Genomic DNA, 21949 nt, shown 5'->3' on the forward strand with positions numbered 1-21949 from the left:
CCCCTAGTGGCTGTCGTGCGCAGGTGCGCCAAGTGGTCAACCATGGTGGAAATGTGCGTCGGTGCAAGTCGCTCTTTTTATTCCATGAACGCAAAACCTTTTAATCAAAACTTTTTCCTAAGCCCTGTAAAACATCAAAGTCTTTCACGGCCTCCACCGTTCCCCCCGATGCAGCTCGCGTTTCTCGGGGGTACAGACCGAGCGCCTCACCGGCCGTGTGCTCTGCCCCCACACTTCGAGGCCGAGCTTTCTCACAAACCTCTCTTCATTTTAAGAGGACATTCTTTCAAAGTGTGTGTGTGTGTGCCTTAGAAATATGCCAAATGCCTTCCCAGGAACGTCAGTTTCACATTTGCAACAATAAAATGTGGAGGTAGTTAAACCGCTTTCAGGCCCGTGAGAACTCCTTCTCCAGCAGAGTGATGTTTGAGGAGCAGGTATGATTTCCTTCCTTTTCTTCCTCTTCCCTTCTGCCAAGCTGAAAGCTGCAACGACACTCAAGGAACCCGGCGTCTGAACACTGAACTAATTCCCTTCAGCAGCCCCGTTTCCGTCCTTAATCCTGCCCCAAGCGCAGGAACAGTCCCCGCTGTCCCTGTAGGAGGGAAAAACACGGATGGCACATGGATCTTTTTAACCCTTTATTATGTAAAGAAATCCACTCCTGGGATTCCCCAGGTATTAAACCTGACAAACCCTTGTCTCCATGGTGTGTGAAACACTGCGTGATTTCCATGAGGAATGAAGGACTGTACCCTTGTAAATAACTCGCAGTACCACACTGGTGCGCGATGCATCGAGCTTAAACCCGTCGGGGCACGACCCCGGCATCACGACAAACAAAGGTCAATAACGAGAGAAGGCCGTCTGGCCCACCTAACAGCATTTTTCAACATGACCTTCCTGGACCGATACGGTTGGTAAGGGTACCTCATACGTTTAATTAAGTACTAACGAGCAAACAGGCGAGGAGAGGGGAAAAAATGGCCTCCTCTCGTTTTCGACCTCTCGCGTTCTTATACAATCCAAAAAAAAAAAGAACAGCACGACGCAGCAATTTCTTTTAGAGATCAGGTCTGTGGAACTTGGCTACACGGAACATAAACTATCCCATCCGTGCTGTTCCGACCATGAGGCGCGGTTGACCTCACCTGCGCTCTTCCGGAACACCCTGAACTCCAGGTGCCGCCTATGCTCCACCTGGCCGTCTTCCATGCCCCAGGTGTGGACTGCAGCTATGCTGTCGGTGATGGAGAGCCTGCCTCCTGGGTTCCAAGTAGCCAAGCAGTCAGAGAAAGCAAGACCCCCATGTTGTCAGGCAGGGAGTACTACACTACCCTGTTTCACTACCCAACCTTCAGCTGTAGTGGAGTTCCAGCACCCACGTGGAGAAGTTCATGGAGGATTTTGTCACACCCTGGAGATATCTTTTGCACAGCAGAAGAGTTGAATGACTTTAAAAAGGTAGAGAAACGACAGCTGCAGGGTATTCAGGCGGAGCAGCCCGTTTCTGTGTAGGGGGCAAACCGGGCAGCACGGCTCTGCAGGAGACAGGAGGGCTTGATGCTGGTGGCCACCTGCAGAGCTCAATGGAGCAACACAGCACTGCCAACAGGTGGCAGCAGTGCTTGCAAGCACAAGCGCACATTCTGCCCCTCAGGCATGTGGCACAGTGTGCAGATCATCCCCCTCTGAGGAAATATAGCTATAGATCTCAAATACACCTCGCATTGGCACTGAGCCCGCTGCTACAACTCAAGCCCAACCATAACATTCCGGTTCATCCTTGGGGACAAACAATGAAGCAAAATTTTAAAAAATAAGGCGAGAAGAAACTGGAGAAATTCCAGGAGTTATTCCTTCAGTTTTAAGTGGATAGGATCAGCATGACTGCCTGCTCTAACAGTGTAATGATTGACCACTGTCTAATCGAGGATTGTAGCAATGCTGTTCAGTAAAGGAAGTCCCACACCACACCCCTTTAAGGAGTAATTGCACTCTAAAGGAAACAGCTTTAACAGAGACTTTTTTTTTTACTGTTAAACCAGGTAGGTCTTCAGGTATACACATCACCAAAAGGCAATAATATACAAGACAACTCCCTCTACAACTGTCAGAGGGGAGAAGCAAGTTGATTTTTAAAGCTGTGTCCTTACAGACTGTCACTGATACTCCTATTTGACTCGGTGTCTTATTGTAAATCTAACTGGAGCTCATTTGGGAACACAGCACACGGTCTTGTCAGTGACACCAATCACTCACACTGTTGCGCAAGACAACTCCTTTTCTTTGGGCCACTGCATCTAAACAACGCAGCTGGTGAAGGGTCTGTGATGACACACCCCTGCATATCGCATGCTTTCTTCAATGCCCGCAGTCTTTTTGGGGGTCATGGGGACCCGCGAAAGTCAGCAAACCTCGATCACCACCACCTGACAGAAATACATTTGCCAAAAAAAACAGAGTGGGGAAAGAAGTGGCTATAAAATTAAATTTTATTAGAAACTTTACACTAACCTAACTAGTAATCTACAAGACCTGACCAAAAGTAGCCAGCAGACACACAACACGGTCTCAGCTGGTTCATTTTTCCAGAGGCAGCAACTCCAGGCATGATCCAGACTGGCTTTAGTGAGGAGCCAGTAAAAGTCTCCCACAACCTCCACATTCACCAGCGCACAAGGCTGCCAAAACACTAGGGGGCGATCTCAGCGGAACATGGGTTTTTACTTTAGCCTCGAGAAGCGTTTCAACTGCGTTCGGAACGCGTCGAGAAATTCTGTCCCTACCCGATGGAGAGATCGTTCGAAACTTTAACACTGCAGTTTCAACAGAATCAGATTAAAGTGGGCATGCACTGGGAAACTTATACTAACCTTAATTTCCCCCCCTCTACATTCCGTAAAAATTTAACCTGCAAAGTTACCTCGGATCATTTCTAACCCTCTCCAAACAACAACTTGCCAGAATCACGGTAATATCCTCTGTTGACTTCAATGAGAAAAGGCTTTCATTCCCAACAGAGCTCAACACGGTATCCCGTCATTCCTGGCTGCCAAGAGTAAATCCGATCTGGATCATGCCGTTTTGGAATGCCCTGGTGTACAGAAAGAAACAGCAGAGCCCAGCCAACAACAAAGAAGAGGTTGATTGTTAGCAATCAAAACAAAGCAGCACTGACACAGTAAAAATACACAGATAAAGTCTGTAACAATTCTTTAAGGCTCAATTAACTTTCCATTAAAACAATATATATATATTCACAAAGCAAAATTAAAAAGGCCATGAGTATCTAATACTGAATTTAAGAATTTAATAAATATTTTAGGAGGAGGGGGGAAAAAAAAGCATTAACAAATGAGATAAAAAAATAAAAAGGGGGCAATTAGTCTTGCATAATAGCCATTATCATCGACCATGGAAGATATCACCTTTAACAAAAGAAAAAATAATAATAAAAAGAATGGAGATACTGATTGAGCACCTTCCAGGATGGTTGAAATATTGAAACGTCCTGAGCAAATGCCACCCCCTCCCCCCACCTCAATTACAAATTCGCAATACCTACCCCAAAGCATCATTTTAAACTAGTGTATATGCTATTACACGGTTTATGTCACACGTATGAAGACAGCAGGTGTGCTCTGGAGTCTGAGTCTGGGCCCAGGAGCCTGGCGGCCAACCTGACAGGCTTGTTTTGTTAGTAAGCACGGGAGAGCTGGCCTCCCCTGGTGCAGAGGTCAGAGGTCAAGGCTCAGCTCAGCGGCCCGTGAGCTGGTCAAGGTCGTCAATGCAATGGGTGGGCGAGGCATCCTCCAGCGTGTTTTTTTTTTCCCTACAAAACAGATTACAAAATACAAAGGTTACAAAGATTATCAGCCATCTTTTCCATTTTCACTTTTGCTTTATAGGCAGGGACCTACTTGTGAAAACGTACTACACTACAATCTATCACCCTTGCCAAATGATGACAATGATAATGTTTCTTTATTAGCTGTATACAATTTCTTGCATTAGGAATTTGTCTTTTCGCAGACCCCAGCTTGCTCTCCATGAGACACACAGACAGGGAGAGAAGCTTGGGGTCAGAGCGCAGGGTCAGCCATTTATACGGGGCCCCTGGAGCAGTTGGGGTGAAGGGCCTTGCTCACTTGCCCAACGGAGTAGGGTTCCTCTGCCGGCCACGGGATTTGAACCGGCAACCTTCCAGTCACAGGCACAGGTGCTGAGCCAAAGAGCCACCACTCCACCGTGATAAAAACTACTTCAGCACCAAGAAAAACAGATCAGACACAAAGGCTTCCGCATCGGGCGTTTTGGCCTCGTCGGTCGAGTTCTTATGCCGTTTTGGAAAAAAAAATTTGCAAATATAATCACCATGGCTGGAGGGGGAGTCTGTCAGTAATGGGAGGGAAAAACACCTAGTGGGTTTAAAGGCTTCATCTACTAAAGCACTTAACACCTGCCGTGGGAGAGAACAGTCACCATATGCCTTTGCAGAAGCCGGAGGGCGCACCGCTCACGCCAGATGTCACTTCTTAGTCTGTGGGATTTCAGCGCTTTGCCCTGGAGTATCAGCAGGAGAACAAACCCTCAGGGCGTCACCCTTCCTCCGACTCCGTTAGCCCTCCGAGCTCAATCGGCTGATCCTGGATATCCCAATTTTATTCCGATCGCAATGTTTGCCGACACCCCGACCGCGCCCCCGCGTGGCAAGGCGCTGGGAGGTTCTGCTGACAGTGAAAGTGGACTATCAACGACAGCTGAGCTGGCACCGCACATGTCCGCGAAAGCCTGGCGACCCACATTGGAAACAGGGGCTCTCAAAAGAGCATCGCTCTTCCTGGCCTTGCCCATTCGGTTTTGTACACAGGTGCATATACGTCTCTGCGGTTCTGGGAAACCCCTTCAAAGCCCAGAAGCAATGATTTCAAGGAAATTAATTCCTTTAAAGAAGCATTTTTCGCCTCTGTTGCCCATCACGGTTTTCAGCATGAGCAAGCTTGGTATCGACTTGTTTTTAAGAAGCCTTTGCTTTTCAGATTCCTCAATAACTTCCCCGTCTGAAAAAACAAAAAGCAATATGACCAACAGGCCAACAGAACCACAAAGTTCTACATTCTGTATAGTTTCATTTCACTAAAACAACTGTTCCAAGTTTATGACGACCGTGTGGACAGTGGCGATGAAGGTTAATAAATGAAGAGCCATGTAAAAAAAAAAAGACTATAAATGGACTAAGGATCAGCATGCAGGGGCAGAGAGAGGCATCAATACGAGCCAACGGCGCGATACTGCTCGTGAAGCGAAGAGCTGACAGGAGTTTGAAACAGGAAGCCTATGAATAAACAGGAAGGCTGCCTGTGTGCTCTAAGGTGCTTCAGAGTGCAGACCTTTGATGACCACACAATGTTAAAGGGCACCACAGATAAACAACCAGAAATAAACCGATCAGCCGATGAGAAGATATTTCATAGCAGGGTACAACTTACTGCTCTAAAGAGAACACCAAGTTTCTACTTTAGCACCGTGTTAAAACTTTCTGAAACTCATTAGCAGGATTTAGACATTACAGCTTTTTGTTTGAGTCCCGGGCAAATGAAGAAGGAACCCATTTTTGCATTCTCCTGCCAGCGGCCAGTCAATACTGGCATAGGTGGAGTGGTGGCTCTTTGGCTAAGGATCTGCGCCTGTGGCTGGAAGGTTGCTGGTTCAAATCCCCCAGCCAGCAGAAGGGGCCCTACTTCGTTGGGCCCCTGAGCAAGGCCCTTAACCCCAACTGCTGCAGGGGCGCCATATAAATGGCTGACCCTGCGCTCTGACCCCCAGCTTCTCTCCCTGTCTGTGCGTCTCATGGAGAGCAAGCTGGGGTCTGTGAAAAGATCATTCCTAATGCAAGAAATTGTATACAGCTAATAAAGTGATCTTATCTTATACTACATGTGTCATGACACAGATATTCAGGTTGGACAAGAATCACAAACGTAATGGGTCTAAGAACATAAGAACAGTTATAAACCATTTAGTTTATTAATTTATTTATTAACAATTTAGTCCATCTATGCTTGTTTGGGGGATAGGAGCTAATTTCACTGATCCCATCCAGTATCTCTTAAAAGAAGCCACAGAATTGGCTTCAACAGTAGCTTGTTCCATACGCTCACTATGTTTGTGTAAATAAATGCCTCCTGTTGTCGGTTTTAAGCTTATACACACCCAGGGTGAGAATGGCATAGCTATCACTGAATTGCTTCCTGTTAAACAGGTCCTGTTCGAAATGAGATGGCAAGATAGGCTAGGAGTCGGGTAGGTGTTGGGCAGGGTATCACTGGCTGGCCACCCAAGAGCAGCTCCTATGTGCTTACAGCATTGTCAGAGAGAGCTGCATCTCACCTCTGATTCACACCAGCTCTGCCATTGGCACCTACCGACTCTTAAAACCACAAGCTTCTGAAAAGGAAACATGCAAGGTTTGCATCCCTTCTGAGGGAGCCAAGTAACAACCGATGCATCCAAGTGTAGGGTCTGAAAAAAAGCAAAATTGCTTTTTATCCACTATTACAACACAGCCTCTCGCATTATTATAAAACTCCTAGGAAAGCAGGGAAGAAGTGGTAAGGCAAGAGGAGGCAGCAAGCTCTGCGAAGTGCATGCCACCAAAGTAGGCTTTTCCACACTCTGACACAAGCAGACGGGCAAGAACAAACACCATTACTTCAAGCATAGCTGTTCAGGGGAGAGAGGGCCCGAGGGTGGGTGGGCGTGTGTGTGTGTGTATTCTCATGTTTGTGCACACTCAAGGGGTACTTTTTAACAGCAGAGAAATGTGTTTCCTGTTTTGGAGCAGCAATTTCACTCAGGATGTTGTGAGCTCTGAGTTTCCTCTCACTTCCACACTCTCTCCCTCCCTCCAGGTTTCGCCTGTATAGACAGCATCTGTTTTGTGCCACATTCTTCCTGTGATCGCCCGATAACGGCCCAGCCGACAAACCATCAGCCATGCACCCCTCGTAAACCCTAGAAACACGCAGCACACCACCTACAGGGGCTGGGGAAACTCACAGGAAGCACAAGGCACCTGTCTAGAACAGTCCCCCACCTCCAGCTGGAGAATCAGATCCACTTCTTTGATCCAGATGTCACCTTACAGGACTATAGAGAAAGCACTTTGCCCACCATCACTCCACACAAAGAAAATTCCACCAGGGACGTCATTTTACCAATTGAACTAAACAAGAAAGGCTGTAAAACAGCGGAAGCCATTCGGCACATCAGCTGAAAATCACCTCCAGCTGTTTCTTGCATGGTTGCAGAGTTAACTTCAACCAGACGGCTGGACCGTTTTGGGGGGTGGGGGGATATCACACAGTCTTTGGGACAAGGATAAAAAAAAATCTGCCCTGTAGTTCATACCTCAGGAAATCTTTTAAGAGAGTTTCGCGTTTTCACTTTCAAAATGATGCATTTGATATAGAAACAGGACAGCAAGGCACACCTTGAAACTCACAGTGAGAGGGAGGATAAGAGGTTCTGAGAACTCAAAACACCCCCAGTGCGAGCTCTACAGTGATGTCAGGACACACACTGCGGACAGCAGAGGCAGAAGACGTTTCAAACGGTACGGAAAGGCTAATGGACGGAATCTGTAGCAAAAAAAAATCACAGCAGAGATCTATCCAACAGGCCAGGAACGCCCGACTTAAAGGCAGACCACGAGCCTCTCCCAGCAGTAAGCAAGCAGGACAAAATTACAGAGCCAACACTGCAGAGACACTTTTCACATTTACACCCAAGAAAGGCCTAAATCACAGGGCACTGAACTTTAGAAGGGCTGCAGTAATCTCAGCTCCCTCGCCAGAACGTCCAGCACCTGGTGCTAGAGCACGTAACACAACATTGACCTGTGGGCCAGTTTTAAATTAATATTCCGGTGCTCGGTGGCAACCAGCAACGGGGGACGAATAAAAACGTTATGCCACTTCACCCGAGCGGCAGCTTGGTCTCAGCTTGGCAGACGCACGCGGAGGTGGCGGGACCTCAGCGGTGGGCTGTTCTGTTGGGTGTAACTTAAATGAGCAGCCGAGGGCAACTCAAGCAGTGCGTCCAGTGCACGGGTGACGCTCCGGATGTCGGGAGGCCCAGCCTGGGTCAGGCCACTAGCCCAGCTGTCCCGGGGGAACAGCGCTCCGCCAGGGATGGGAATGGGGATGGGGCTAGGATTGGGGCGCCAGGGCTCCAACGTCCTCACCAAGAATATGACACCTGGGACTCCCCGGCACCTGCGGGCTTGCAGCTGAATGGCAGCTCTGTAAACTTCCCCCATCAGGCACCACAAGGCTGGCAGCCGGTCAGAAGAGCGCCTCTCATGGCAGGTGGGGCTGAGGAAATTTTTTGGAGTTTCCAAAACAGGTGGCTATAAAGTTCCAGGTGCCTAAAAGAAGTGACTGCTCCAGGTGTTTTCCCGTGATTTCAGGCGCCACGGTTAAGCAGGACGGATGGTTTGAAACTTCCCCGGGATTTACTGCCCTGCCTGTGCCCGGGGGCTCAAGCTTCAGAAAGCGCGGAGAGCTCACCTGCTTCAGCGCCGGCCCCAGACACGGCTCGCTCGGGGCCGCTCTCACTGGATGGCACAGGTGGTGCAGCACTGGTCCTGCTTCTCGGGCAGCGAGGCGTAGTTCATCTGCCGCACGATCTCGGCGAACAGCTCGTCCACCATGGTCTTGCTCTTGGCCGAGGTCTCCATGAAGGGGCAGCCCCACTCCTGCGCCAGCGCGCGGCCGTCCGCCCCCGACACCTCGCGCTCCGACTCCAGGTCCACCTTGTTGCCCACCAGGATCAGCGGCACCTTCTCGTAGCGCTTCACCCTCACGATCTGGTCCCGCATGGGCTTGATGTCCTGGGGGGGACAGAGGGGGGGGGGTCAGGGCCTGCCCAGCCAGCACTGGGGGGGGCACAAGCGCTTACACAGGCCGCCCGGGAAACAGATGACACATGCAGCCTTCAGGAAACCCGGAGGGCTTCTTCACGGACGTGTGGGACCACACAGGGGACACGACACCTGTTCTGATGCGAGGACAAGAAGTGATCAACACCTGCAACTCCAGGGACTAACCTTCCATGCGTCCCATAATTAAACTACACCCTGACCTCTTTCCACAACTGGTTTCCATGTCATTTCGCTGCTATGAAGCCTGTGAACCGTTACCCAAATTCCAAATCACAAAAGCCACATTGGGAAAACCACGAACAGGCGATACGAAGAAAAATGTGGACATCCTCCGCCAAATGCAGAGAGTGAAGAGGAAGGCGTCATACGGCTCGATGCGCATGTCCGCATCACATTCCACTGACTAGCCTGGGTGAGCGAGCACAGAGCCTACGGAGTGGCAGGAGAGATGTGCGACACAGTTCGCCTCGCCTTGCTCCGTGCAGTGATCACTATTGTCTGCGCGCTTACTTTTTGTGTGAATATCTGTGGTTTAGACTTTATCATGGACCCTAAAGCTAAGAAAAAGAAAACTGTAACAAGCAGCAGATGAAGTGGTAACTGTACAGTACTGTACTTAGGAATGATTATGTCTAACTAGGTAAGCAGTTTATTACTAAAAACACAAACCACAGCATGAATGTTAGTTAGTTAGTGTTTCCGTTGTCATTTTTGGTGAACAAAACTTAATGTAGGGGTGAAATTTTTGAGGAAGGGAACGGATCATAATTTTTCCCCATAAGAAATAACGGAAAAAAATATTTTTATGAATTTTCACTCGACAAAAGGGTTTCTGGGAACAAATGACATTTGAACAAAGAGGTATGGGTGTACATCCAAACCATGTGGCCAATGTAGAGCACTGACTTGCCCGAATGTCAGCATTTCTCACATAACTCTCTCAATTATAATTACTGTCTTCGACACAGGCATATGCTTAAATCAACCTTAACCCTGTCCCTTCCCTGTCCAGGGCCTGCCTGATGGCAAGGGCTACAAACTGAGGTTTCTACAGTCTGAAAACATGTGATTTGGGGAGGGTAAAACACGACGCACTCCCTCTTCTGAAAGGCTGTGGGAGCTCTCCAAACTGGGACACAGCCCCGCTACAGGCTTGTGGTTTCTGGTGCTCTTTCACAGCTGGCCTGCCTGGCACCAGAGCCAGGAGCCACACGACGCAAGGCTGCAGCCACTGGGGAAAAGTGCTTTGCAGAACACAGTACACTCGGGCCCCCCACCTTGCTGAGCACAGGGGGTGTGGTTTAAAGCCAATTCACCGCCAAGAATAATTAATACCCTCCCCTTCCAGACACACAAAATCTTAATCAGTGCCTTTTGCAGCTCTCAAAAGGAACTATCTAACTTTCCATTTTGATATATGCGTTAGAATTAAACTACAAAACGTGCACCAGGCACATTGCAAGATATTGCATCCTGTCGTGTCCTTCAGGGATCTGAAAGTGATTTTTTTATTTTTTTTTACAGGGGACCGGACATAGTTTATACTTTTTTGATGCACACGATCTCCACATCACGTGAACAGGGAAAGTTCACTGAAAACCTCAGCCAAACGTGGGCGCCTGCACCCATTTGCTTTCAGGAACGAGAACGGGTGGACTTTAACCCGAGACCCCAGCGGTGGGCTGGCACTGGCTACTGGAACCCAGCAAGCCCCTGTAAACAGGAGTCTCCCTATCGCCGCTTCCTGGAATGCCAGGGGACGTCTGACGTCCCGACTTCCGTGCGTTTCCCTCAAAAGACGTCACATTCCTCGAATGCCTTCCAGGGTTTTATAGGGTGTTTTTGAGCGAGGCAGCCAGGTAACCACGGATCACCGCTGCTTTCAATCACCTGGAGCTCTGTGCATGGCAACCGTATTTAACGGAGCGGTCTGTCAGGAAAGTGGCGGCAGCCTTCCACAGTCTCGCTCTCTCCCACAGTCTGTAGGAATGAAAGCACGCTTGTGGACGTGCCCCACCCTGCACGGGACACCTTTTTTTTAAGGCGAGGTGGGTTTCTAGATATAGCACTTGGCGAGGTTAACACCACGCATTTAAACCTTTCGAGCTGAACCGCCTCAAGGAAATGAAAACGTGCCACGATGTTTGCATCTAAAAAAAGAGGCATCCCCTATTTTTGATGGAGTCGAACCACCCACACTAGGGTACAGACCACGAAGACGTTAGCTCCAGAGGCACGGGAGCTCACTCTGTGCAATGACAGCGTTCAAAATGGGTCTGATTCAGTCGGGGTCGGTAGAAACGCGTGTGGAACCACAGTTACAGCTATTACTATACTCAGAACATAACTAAACGTTTAAAGTAAAGGGGGGAAAGTCGCTGAACTACACCACAAGAACTTCTCTCACCGACGAAACTCATTTCTGAGGGCGGTCTGTGGACAAAAAGTTTTAGCAATCGTCAAAACGCGTCAGGCTGTGCGATTTAAAACTGGAGAACTGGAAAAGTGTAACGAAAAGTAACTCTTGTTTCTGCAGTACAGGGCGAGCTACCCGTGCGCTTCCTGTACTGCAATCAAAGCAACAATAACACGAGTCACAATACTTTTCTCTCTCTCTCTCGTTACCTGGAATGACTGCTGGTTTACCAGGCTGTAGACCAAAATGAATCCTTGGCCGTTTTTGATATAGAGATCCCGCATGGAGGCGAACTGCTCGGTTCCGGCCGTGTCCAGTATCTCCAGCACCGAAGGCGAAGAGTCCACCTCGATCTCTTTCCGGTAGAAGTCCTCGATGGTGGGGTCGTACTTCTCAATGAAAGTCCCGGTGACAAACTGCACGGTCAGAGCCGACTTGCCGACGCCCCCGCTGCCCAGCACGACCACCTTGTACTCCCTCATTGGGCTGCGAGTGAGAGTTAGCTATCCCTCCAGCCAGAAACATAAAATTAAAAAAATAGATGTACACACACACACACACGAGAGAGAGAGAGACCGAGGGGGAGAAAAGGGCTGCTCTCTCTCCTTCAAGCGGGTCCGGGTGTGTAGACGCACATTTGAAAATAAAAATAAATTTCGAGAAGAGACACCCAACGTCTACACCGTGCCAGTCCTACACCCCTTCATTCTGTTTCTGACCAGCGCGAAGTCGCACAAGAGGCAGGGACCAACGGCAGCCCGAAGAACAAACTTAAAAACCGCTTTTAAACGCCCCCACAGAAAGCGTCTAACGCCCTTTTCGAATGGTGAACGGAGCCCGAAAGGGAACAGGTGGTTTTCATTTTTTCAAAAAAAAAAATTAGCAAAAATTCTCCAGCGGGAAAAAAAAAGTGCAATAGTACACAGCCCACACGGAAACTGCTGTCCAGGGTTCTCTAGCGTATTAGACCATAGCAAAGCATAGATCGACTGCTACAAAAACAAGGTAAAGTGCTAAGATTCACCTGATTCTAATAATTATATATATATATTGTCAGGAGCAGCAAGCCTTTGCACAGTCGTCGCTGCTCAGCGATTTTCTACCGCAGTGGGGCTTGACCTCCCTCTACCGCGAGAACCACGCGGAAAATATCCCTTAAAATCGCGATTCCTTGCTGAGAAATGAAAGAAATCGGACCAGGATAAACAGTTACGAGATTGCCGAACAGGAAATATAAAATACGCCGCATATATTTTCAGCTCCCTTTAAGTCACGTTTCCTGTCCCAATCTGTAAAAGGCAGAGGGCAAGAAATTCTTTTTTTTTTTGTATCCTGTCCGATTCACAGACGTACGTGCCAATAAAGAAATAAAAACTAATGCAATCCGCCCCCTCTTTATATGTTTGAAACGCCGGTTGATTCCGAATTAAGAAAATGTAGCAGGGCTTTAAAAAAAAAAAGACGAGGGCTGAAAATTTTGTGCTACCGGTTTTCGAAGCAGTCGGCTCTCAACGACGGCTTGCTTGAAGCTCGGCCCTCCCTCTTCCGCCTGAGCGGATGTGTAGTTTTCCTCATTTAAAAGGTTTAATTTCAGATCATTGCTGCCCTCCTCCTTGTTCTCCGTTTGCAATGAAACTGAAACTCCCTCCCCTCTTTCTCTCTCTCTCTCGCAGCAGCAGCAAAGACGCTCGCCAGGCCTGAAACCGGAAGCGGCGCGCGAATGGACGTGCCCACGACATCCCCCCCCACCGCGCCTAGATAGGCCCGGACTCGAGCGCAGAGCGAATGCGAGCGCCCCCTCTGGCGGCTAAGGTGCACAGCACCCTAGTGGGCATCGCACAGCTTCTTGAGCTCTGCCCCCACTGTTCAACACGGCGACACCCGGAGAAGGCTCCACAGCCGAAACGTTGTGTTTCTTTTCTTCTCTTTTCAGCATGGAATAAAGCCTTACGTGTTCAGCTGTTGAACACAGCCCCTTGCCCCGCTTTCCCGCGAGACAAGAGGAAACGGGGGGCAATATACTACCTTTTGTCAAGGATGATACCGCTGTGGCTGTATGTTTCATGGGTCGCTGTTTTATTGCATCTTAACAAGCGGCTGTTGATTACATTTTTAAAAAAATACGATTTTTGTAGACTGTATTTAAAAATATTAATCCCTTACACTTACATAGCACCTTTCTGGACTCTCCACTCAGAGCGCTCTACAGGTAATGGGAGTCTCCCCTCCACCCCCACAGGCGACAGCAGACAGAGTGCGCCGGTCCGCTCCCCCAACACCGGCTCTCAGTGAGGAGGAGAACAGAGCGATGAAGGCAGTTCAGTGATGGGGATTTTTAGGAGGCCATGATTCGTCAAATCCAGGGGGAAATTTGGCCACACACTACTTCGTATCGGCCTTAAATCGGCCTTACAGATGCTGTACCGTATCCAGCTTCTTCCAGTTCAGGGTCGTGGGTGAGACGGAGCCTTATGGCAGGGCACACCCTGGAAGGGACACCGGTCCGCCAGAGGGCAGACACATAACTTCCTATCGATATGTTTTTGCTCTGTGGGGGGAAACACACGCAAATATGGGGAGAACATGCAAACTCCACACAGACAGCACCCCCAGGTCCCGATTTGAACCCCGAGCCCCAGCGCTGCGAGACAGCAATGCTCACCACTGCTTTACCGTGCCGCCCCTGTCTGGTACAGTCGTGGCCAATAACGTATGACGTTAACACCATTCTGTGCGTTAAAACTGGGTCAGACAACAGCGGCTGAATGTATTTTTTAGGTAACGATACAAATTGTTTTCGCAACCCGTCCAGTCTGAGCGGCACATTAGCTCTAGACCGCAGAATTTAACACCGATTCCAAGAGGGAACAGCTTCATACAGAGTCCACTGCGTGACGTCATTGAAACACGCGGTTAGCGCAAGGATGCGTCATTTCCGTTCCTTTCTCGTCGCCAGCGGCTTTAAATGACACCAGGTGTGGTCCTACCTGGCACCTGGATTCTAGGCTATTGCAACTCTCTGCTCCAGGTAAATCTTAATTATTGGAGCGTTTCGAAGGTTACAGGGTTCATTAAGCAAATAAAAATGAATTCAGTGTTAATTTGGAAAGTCCTGAAATAAGATGGAATCCGGGTTTCAAGATTCACTGCCTCTGAGCGAGACCCACGTTCCTCAAAGTTTATCCTGCTGAGGTGATTCTTAAAACACCCGAATCTGAAAGCCTCCGTTATATAAGCTAAGCCTAGGTGAAAAAAGGGCCATATATACAGTTATTCATATGAATGAAGAACGCCTGTGACAGCGATGTTGCGTGGAATAGGTTGTAACAAGATTGGTAACCAGTAGCTGGACAGCACGTGTCACTACAGGGTTCAACAAGGTTCAGGGAGGACATGGTCACCGGAATGACATAGTTCTTGTTTTGGCTTCACCCAAGACCTATTATATTTAATGAGATGTTTAAAGCAAGGGTTCCCAGTCCTGTGAGGTCACATAACAGCTGTTCTGGCTGGTTCTCCGTATACACCACCTCACCCTGAAGTAATCAATTGATTTCGGGACAGGAGTCATTCGAACTGCGTTCAGCTCTAAAACAAGAGGCTCACATTTTATCCGCCGTATTTCACAGGTGGCAGAAGATTACAAGCTTTTGAGAGGAGAAAAAATAACTTGCAAAAAGTGCAATCAAGCAATTTAGCCGTTCAAACAAGGCTTTAATTAAGGCATTAAGCTCGGCTAGAATAAAACCATCCGGTGTGTGAGTCTCTGGAACCAGGGTTGGGAAGCCCTGGGTTATAACATCGACTTCATCTTCCAGGACAGTTAAATCTGGATATTTATTTTCTTAAACTCGAAAAACAAAATTAAATTTAGCATTTAGCCCATAGAGTAAGTGCTTTACTGCCGTTGGCCAGTAGGTGTCAGTGTCCGGCTGCAGCAGGAGAGATCCCGGCTCCTTTCTGCGGGTCTCCCTCGTGTCGTGAACTCACTCATTCAAATCCCCGCCCCCTGAAATAATAGGCGAATCAGATCAAACCAAAACACTGCCGACGTCAGGGGGAAATAAGGGCACTGCCGGTGTACAGCCTTCTCTAGCGAAATGCAGTACAGTACAGCTTATTGCACGTTTCACCTTTTTATATGCGGATGGGGAGAATTATTAATTTCTAATAATTGTTCTCTAATTACGAAGGACTTGGGAATGGTGAAGTTTGTGGGGTGTTCTTTTTTTTGTGTCTGAAGAATTACAGCGAAAGAAAATCCGTGCTATAAACATTGCTATTTGTATTACTTGTTGTTTAAGTATGAACTGTGTTCTCGATATCCAGAAGAAATAAACGTGTTACTGGAATGCAGCATCTTAAAGAGATCTATTCTCACAAATGATATGCGCCCTTCAGAACGCCCTCAACCAGGGGTGTTGTCTGAAATGTAACAACTGGAGCTCTGCAGAAGGGAATAATACTGCTCTTGGGCGCGTCTGGTAGTTCAGTGTCACGCCCACCGTGAGCCTGTCTTGATACTGTCTCATTCACCTGCGTCTGTTCGGCAGAAAATGGTCAACTTGTAAACTGGTTTGTTAAATCAGAAGCAATGGCAGTCAGGAGCAGAAGCGTGCCTAAACAACTGAAGGAAGAAGTAGTTTTGAGAAAACTCTTTAAGGATGTTAAAGCTCAGAAGAATACAGGGTGTTCATTTTCTGGGTAAATCTTCAAAAGTACTGAAACGTTGTGATTTGAGAATGAGGAGAAAGGTATTTTTGACACTCAAGACTCGCGAAGGACAAGTTACATAAAAGTTTAAACGAGCAAGCAGATCAATTAAGCCTACACAGTGTGTTATTTGCACTATGCTGACTACAGTAATACTAATTCATTACACTTATATAACATTTTTTTGGACACTCCACTTAAAGCACTTTACAGGTAATGGGGACTCCCCTCCACCGCCACCAGTGTGCAGCCCCACCTGGATGATGCGACAGCAGCCAGAGTGCACCAGTACTGTATGCTCACCACACACCAGCTCTCAGTGGGGAGGAGAGCAGAGTGATGAAGCCAGTTTAGAGATGAGGACTATTAGGAGGCCCTGATTGATAAGGGCCAATGGGAAATTTGGCCAGGACACCAGGGTAACACCCCTACTCTTTTTGAGAAACGCCCTGGGATTTTTAATGACCACAGAGAGTCAGGACCTCACTTTCATGTCTCACCCAAAGGACGGCGCCTTTTTACAGTACAGTGTCCCCATCACTATATTGGGGCATTTGGTCCCACATTTGAATCCACATAGATAGACCACAGGGTGAGCGCCCCCTACTGGCCCCACTAACACCACTTCCAGCAGCAACCTTAGTTTTTCCCAGGAGTCTCCCATCCAGGTACTGACCAGGCTTCAGTGGGCTGCCAGCTGGGAGTTGCAGGGTGATATGACTGCTGAATTTATTCAGCAGTTATCTTGGATTAAGTTGCCTGGTGTGCAGGAGTCAGTTAATTTGTTTTTTATTGGGTAAATATAAGACATATCAGGGTCTGGGGTGCCACGGAGGCAGTCCGTAGCACAGGTAGCAATGTGACGTGCAGCCCGTTTTCAACAATCAGTAGGTTTCACAGGAAAATTCCTCGTGCAGCCCGTTTTCAACAATCAGTAGGTTTCACAGTAAAATTCCTGACCTTTGAAGCAGCAGACCACTCCCAACACCCACCTCTGCTTAAGGGAAGATTAGTAGTGTGAGAGTGCAGCTCTTATTTACAATCCATAGCACTACAAACATTCTAGTATTGTGCTAAAAAAAGCGCTTTCCGTTTCATTTACCAGGTTCTGTGTTCCCGGTTTGGAGAGTCTTAACAACTGCGAAGACTTCCTTATTCTTTGCCTTTTACATGACACACACTTTCCAAGATAAGAAAACAATGAATTCTTCTATCGTTCTCTTTTATCTCCCTTCCAGGCTTCTTTTGAATTTTATGACAGACGTCAAAGTATTTACTGTAACAGCTGAATAAGTGGATCCTTCCTCCTTTTTATACCTGCCATTCTGCTGTCAGCAATCGAAAGAGGCTTGGTAATGGGCTGGTATTCATCACCGTAGGTTAAATGTACAGATGATGTTTCACAGAACATTTGCACACTCCTGTTCCCCTGAAGAGGCAGAGACTCAGGGAGGGAGCTGACATCACACTGCAGTCAGTTTGTGTGCGTAGGCATCATCACAAGAGCACTGGCTACAAGACCAGTAGGTATAATTCTGCAGCTCATTGGATGTTAAGGCAGACTGATGCCAATCGTCAGAGGAGCATATGGTCACATCCACATTCTCCCCTACAAGACTGTACACAAGGAGCTGTAGTTTGATGACTTCTAAATCAATTGGCAATCTCAAATTAGGAGGGTATATAAGAAAAACGATGGGATTGCAGAATTAATGCAAAACAAAGGACAGAAAACAGAGCTGATTTTCTTTGTTATTCCACAAAAATTAGAGGGATGTTTTGTAGACATTAACCATATTGAACGTGAACAGCAGCGCTTGTATCACAGTTTCCTGTATTCATTTGAAATGTTTTCACTGATCTTCCTCTGCCCTCCCGGGCCTCGTGTACAGTAAAGCTATCACAGAGGGAGTTTCTCAGTGTGTGCTGGCTGGAAAGAAAGAAGTTAAGGTTATTTGCACACTGAGAAGTGGAAAGTAGTGTGGAACAAAAGATACCCCACCATGTTGTTGAAGCCGCTGCTCTTTCTTTCAAGAAACCTCTGGATGAGATCTTTGCATCAATAAACTACCGAACAGGCTGGGAGGATATCATGGCTCCTCTTTCCTTGTTCTTACAGCATGGCTGCTTTAGGAAATGGCTGTCTTCCAGCCATATTGCCACTTTCCAATAGCAATATTGTTCCCAGGGGCTTGGACAGACGGTTAAAAGACAAACTTGAAATCGATTCACCATACATTTCCTTTAACTACAGAGGCACAGTTACAGTAAATGATACGCGCATAAACAGTTACCTAACCTGCATAAGAAACCCCTATAAGGAAATGGGGACAATAAAAATGTCTGAGTTCTAGTTGTGATCGCAAAACAGAAAGGGAGACGGCAGAGGTCAAGTTTGGTTGAGGCCATGGTCTTTCCATTCTCACACTTCCTCATTCTTCTGCAGCTCTGTGGACTTCCTTCCCTGTTCTTTTCCTCAGAAAGGGTTATACCACACCCTTGCAGGGATAAAAAAAGGTAATTTGCACTGGAAAGGTGGGGGCAAGGGGATAAATCAGTATGTGATCTGCATTGGCACAAATGTTTACTGTTCCGTTGTAGTGGAATGATAGAAATCTATTAATCACCAGCCATTAGCTACTATTCAGACCAGGTATGGCCATTGTATCAGAAAAACTTGAAAGCATAGTATTCGAAGATATATCCCCACCCTAATGCATCACTGACTGCAATTCCTTCTGCATGGTCTCTCCCACAACACCCTCATTGTCTGTCTGAGCAACTAGATTCAATTCTCTCATCTCTCATTGTATAACCCCTCTCTCCTGGTGAGGGTCGCTTGCTTAAGTAACTGAGAGCACAGCCAGGCAAAACCTATAAGGCACTAGGGTCCTACTCAGAGATTATTCCTCTCCAACCCAGTCCAGCAAGTTTTAAAGGGCAGCCTTTAAAACCACAATTTCTAAAGGCCTGGAGCAAATTAACTATGCTCAAATAAACAGGTGCTGTTCAATTAAATAATTTAGTGATCATTTAGAACAAAAATGTGATTTTAGTTCAGCCGTTAAATACTAGTGTTCTTTTCACTGAAACATTACTTGCTGAATGGATCAATGGTGCCTTATATTTAAATTACATGTAATTAGGGGGAGAACTATAGGAATAACTAGACTGTGGGTTTTCATGAAAAATATTACTGAACGCACCTTCAGTAATATTTTTGGAACAGACATAACTCAGGGAATACACACACCTATGAACAATAATTCGCCCAGTGCCAAGGTAGTGTTTTGGCTATATGTCTAATCAGAAAAAGAAATAGGTTATAAAATTCCATTCCAGTTTTGTTCCAGCGAATCCTTCATTATTAAAGCGCTCTACGCTGGCGGATTCAATTAATTAATTAAGAGAAAATTAATTTGAGCACTTCCTCTCAAATTATTGCCAGCCCGGCAAACCGCTTGCTAATGTAACGTGTCTTCTCTGTCCACAAGTCATGAGTGGGGTTCGTCCTCAGACAGTTTCACTCTCAGACTCCCTCTCGGTACGACACCCTGTGCCTTTTTGTGCTTTCGGTTTAATGCAAGACTTGGATTACAGCACAGGCATGACGAGACTGCTGCCACTGGTGGTGGTGTTATCAGCAATGAATGTAGCAGGAAGCGAACCGCTGTACTACCAAAGAATTATCTCTTTATTTGCATTCTTGAAGAGGCTCACCAGATTTCTTCCATTTCTGCTCTGGAAAGAAACACACACCAAGCGGTGCACCAACTCGGCGCTGTGTGCTCGTTACACAACCGTCACCCCTACAGCCGCCTGCAGCTCTTCCTGCAGAGCCCAGGACGCACCAGCGAGATGGGGGCGACAGCTGCCTCTCGCCCTCTTTAAAGACGTCAGAGCTCAGGATAGCAGCATACAGGGTGCTCATATTGTGGGTCAACCCTCAAAGATACTAAAAGGCTTTGAAACATTGAGAATGAACGAGAAGAAAGAGCCGATAATAAGGACAAGGTAAAGTGCTGCCACCAGTGATGAGTGTAAATGAGGTAAGGGCTCTCTCTCTGTGTGCCAGGGTCTTTTTTTTTTATTTGCATAGCCTCGGGGGGACTCGGGTGTCCAGACCTGGTCCTGGAGAGCCCCAGTCCAGTGAGTCTGACAGGTCACCTCTCTCTGAAGCCTGGCACGACCTGTAAACGCGTGATGGTTGAAGCAAGCAATCTGTTCAACTAAGAGCCGTCTGGTCCTTCAGGGGTGGGCGGTCCTCGTCCTGCAGGAGTCGCTGTGTCTGTAGGTTTTCATTCTAACTCATGTATTAACAGGATCAATTTGCTTATTATTGGCTTAGTGAGACCAGTTCAATCATTTCTCCCAGGTCTTCAGGTGTTGCTTCTTTGAAGAGGCCTAGAACCCCTGCAGACACCCCAGCCCTTAGTACATACCTTACTTAGATTTTCATAAGTAGATATGAGTCCTAAATGATCTCTAAATGACTGAATTTAACAAGTTACCTGGTTAATTGGTCACAGTGCAATTGTTCCTGATCTTTAGAAACTGGAGACTCAGTGGTCACCTACAGGACGAGCTGCACTGGGACTCTGCAGCAGTTGGCCTTTTGATCCCTAGGCTAAGGTAAGGTAGAGCCATTCGATAACAAAACCATGGAGCAGGATGCAACACAAGAACCACAGGACAATGGGATCGGAGCCCTCAGAAGGCACTGGACCTGCAGGAACCAGGTGAAGAACAAGAATAATGAGTCAATCATGTTACACTTTCGCCTATCTCCACATCAGCTCTCTGTGCCCAACTCCACATCATCAGCAGGATAAATGGGCCTGGGTTCTACATTTCTCCCAAAGGGTGGACACAAGGAGCTAGATATTTCTCAGTGGTTTGAACTCACCAACCCACTGACCACCAAACCACCTAACATATTTCTCAGTCCTTCTGCCAGAGCTCTTAGTTGACCTACAGTAATTGGTCCTATTTTTCACTCTTAGTTTGAGTTCCCTCTGGAATCTGTAGGGATGTAGATCTCTGGCCTAGGATACATTTTTGTAGTACATCTGTATTGATTTCCACTTCCTGAGGTGTGTCATCTCATGAATCATTAAAGCGCAGCCATAATTGTGCATGTTATTATGTTTACTTGAATCAATTCTATGATTCACCACCCTTATCATCATAGCAACATCAATCAAAAATATTTTTGTATACATAGTGCTTTTCTATCCCAAAGGATCACTTGGTGTTTTTAGATATTGGAGGGGTGATATTTTGTCTCTCAGGCTTTGGCGAAAGTTTTTTTTTTGTTATTGTTATTGTAAGTTTTTTTTTAATATCATAGGGTAATCTAAAATTCTTAATCCTTTCAGAATTCTTTTGTTCGGGGGGGTTACGACATCATCAGGTTTATTTTTAACTTTTTTCCCCTAACCAGGAAATAATGCCTTAGACTGACTCACAACTGGTCCAGTTTCACACCCAGGCAGAGAAACGAAAGGCAGAAAAAAAAAATGTTTGACAAGGAAGATCAACTTTTTTACACCAAGCAGTTTCAAGGCATTATTCCTGTGTTTTCTTTAACACAGTTAGTGCATTTGTAGATGGTTACTACTACCACTAGGATACTAAAGCACTTTACCTACACGAAGGGACACCCCATCCTCTATCACTGCAGTGCAGGACTAAGTGGGTGAGACATCAGCAGTCCCACTGCACAGGGACACAGCAGACCTGGGACCAAACAATTCTCATATATGAAAGAAGGTTAAAAGCAACTGCAAGTCTCCATTTATGTTCTTCTCAAATTCTCAAATCAATAACAAGTAAATTGTTAATAAATAACGAAAAAAAATTAAAGAATAACC

General features: G+C 47.0%; 1 protein-coding gene across 1 annotated transcript; it reads right to left on the reverse strand.

The window, feature by feature from the left end:
• Positions 1-2477: 2477 nt before the first annotated feature.
• Positions 2478-13085, reverse strand: rap2c (RAP2C, member of RAS oncogene family). Its single transcript, XM_088925658.1, has 3 exons — positions 11573-13085; positions 8574-8896; positions 2478-3835 (listed from the first exon to the last, which is right to left on the reverse strand). Exons 1-2 carry the CDS (start codon positions 11843-11845, stop codon positions 8618-8620), a joined length of 552 nt encoding a protein of 183 aa, XP_088781784.1. The 5' UTR covers positions 11846-13085; the 3' UTR covers positions 2478-3835; positions 8574-8617.
• Positions 13086-21949: the final 8864 nt, after the last annotated feature.

This window comes from Atractosteus spatula, chromosome 9 (assembly GCF_055471065.1).
Source record: "Atractosteus spatula isolate fAtrSpa1 chromosome 9, fAtrSpa1.hap1, whole genome shotgun sequence".
In the NCBI taxonomy this organism is placed as follows: Eukaryota; Metazoa; Chordata; class Actinopteri; order Semionotiformes; family Lepisosteidae; genus Atractosteus; species Atractosteus spatula.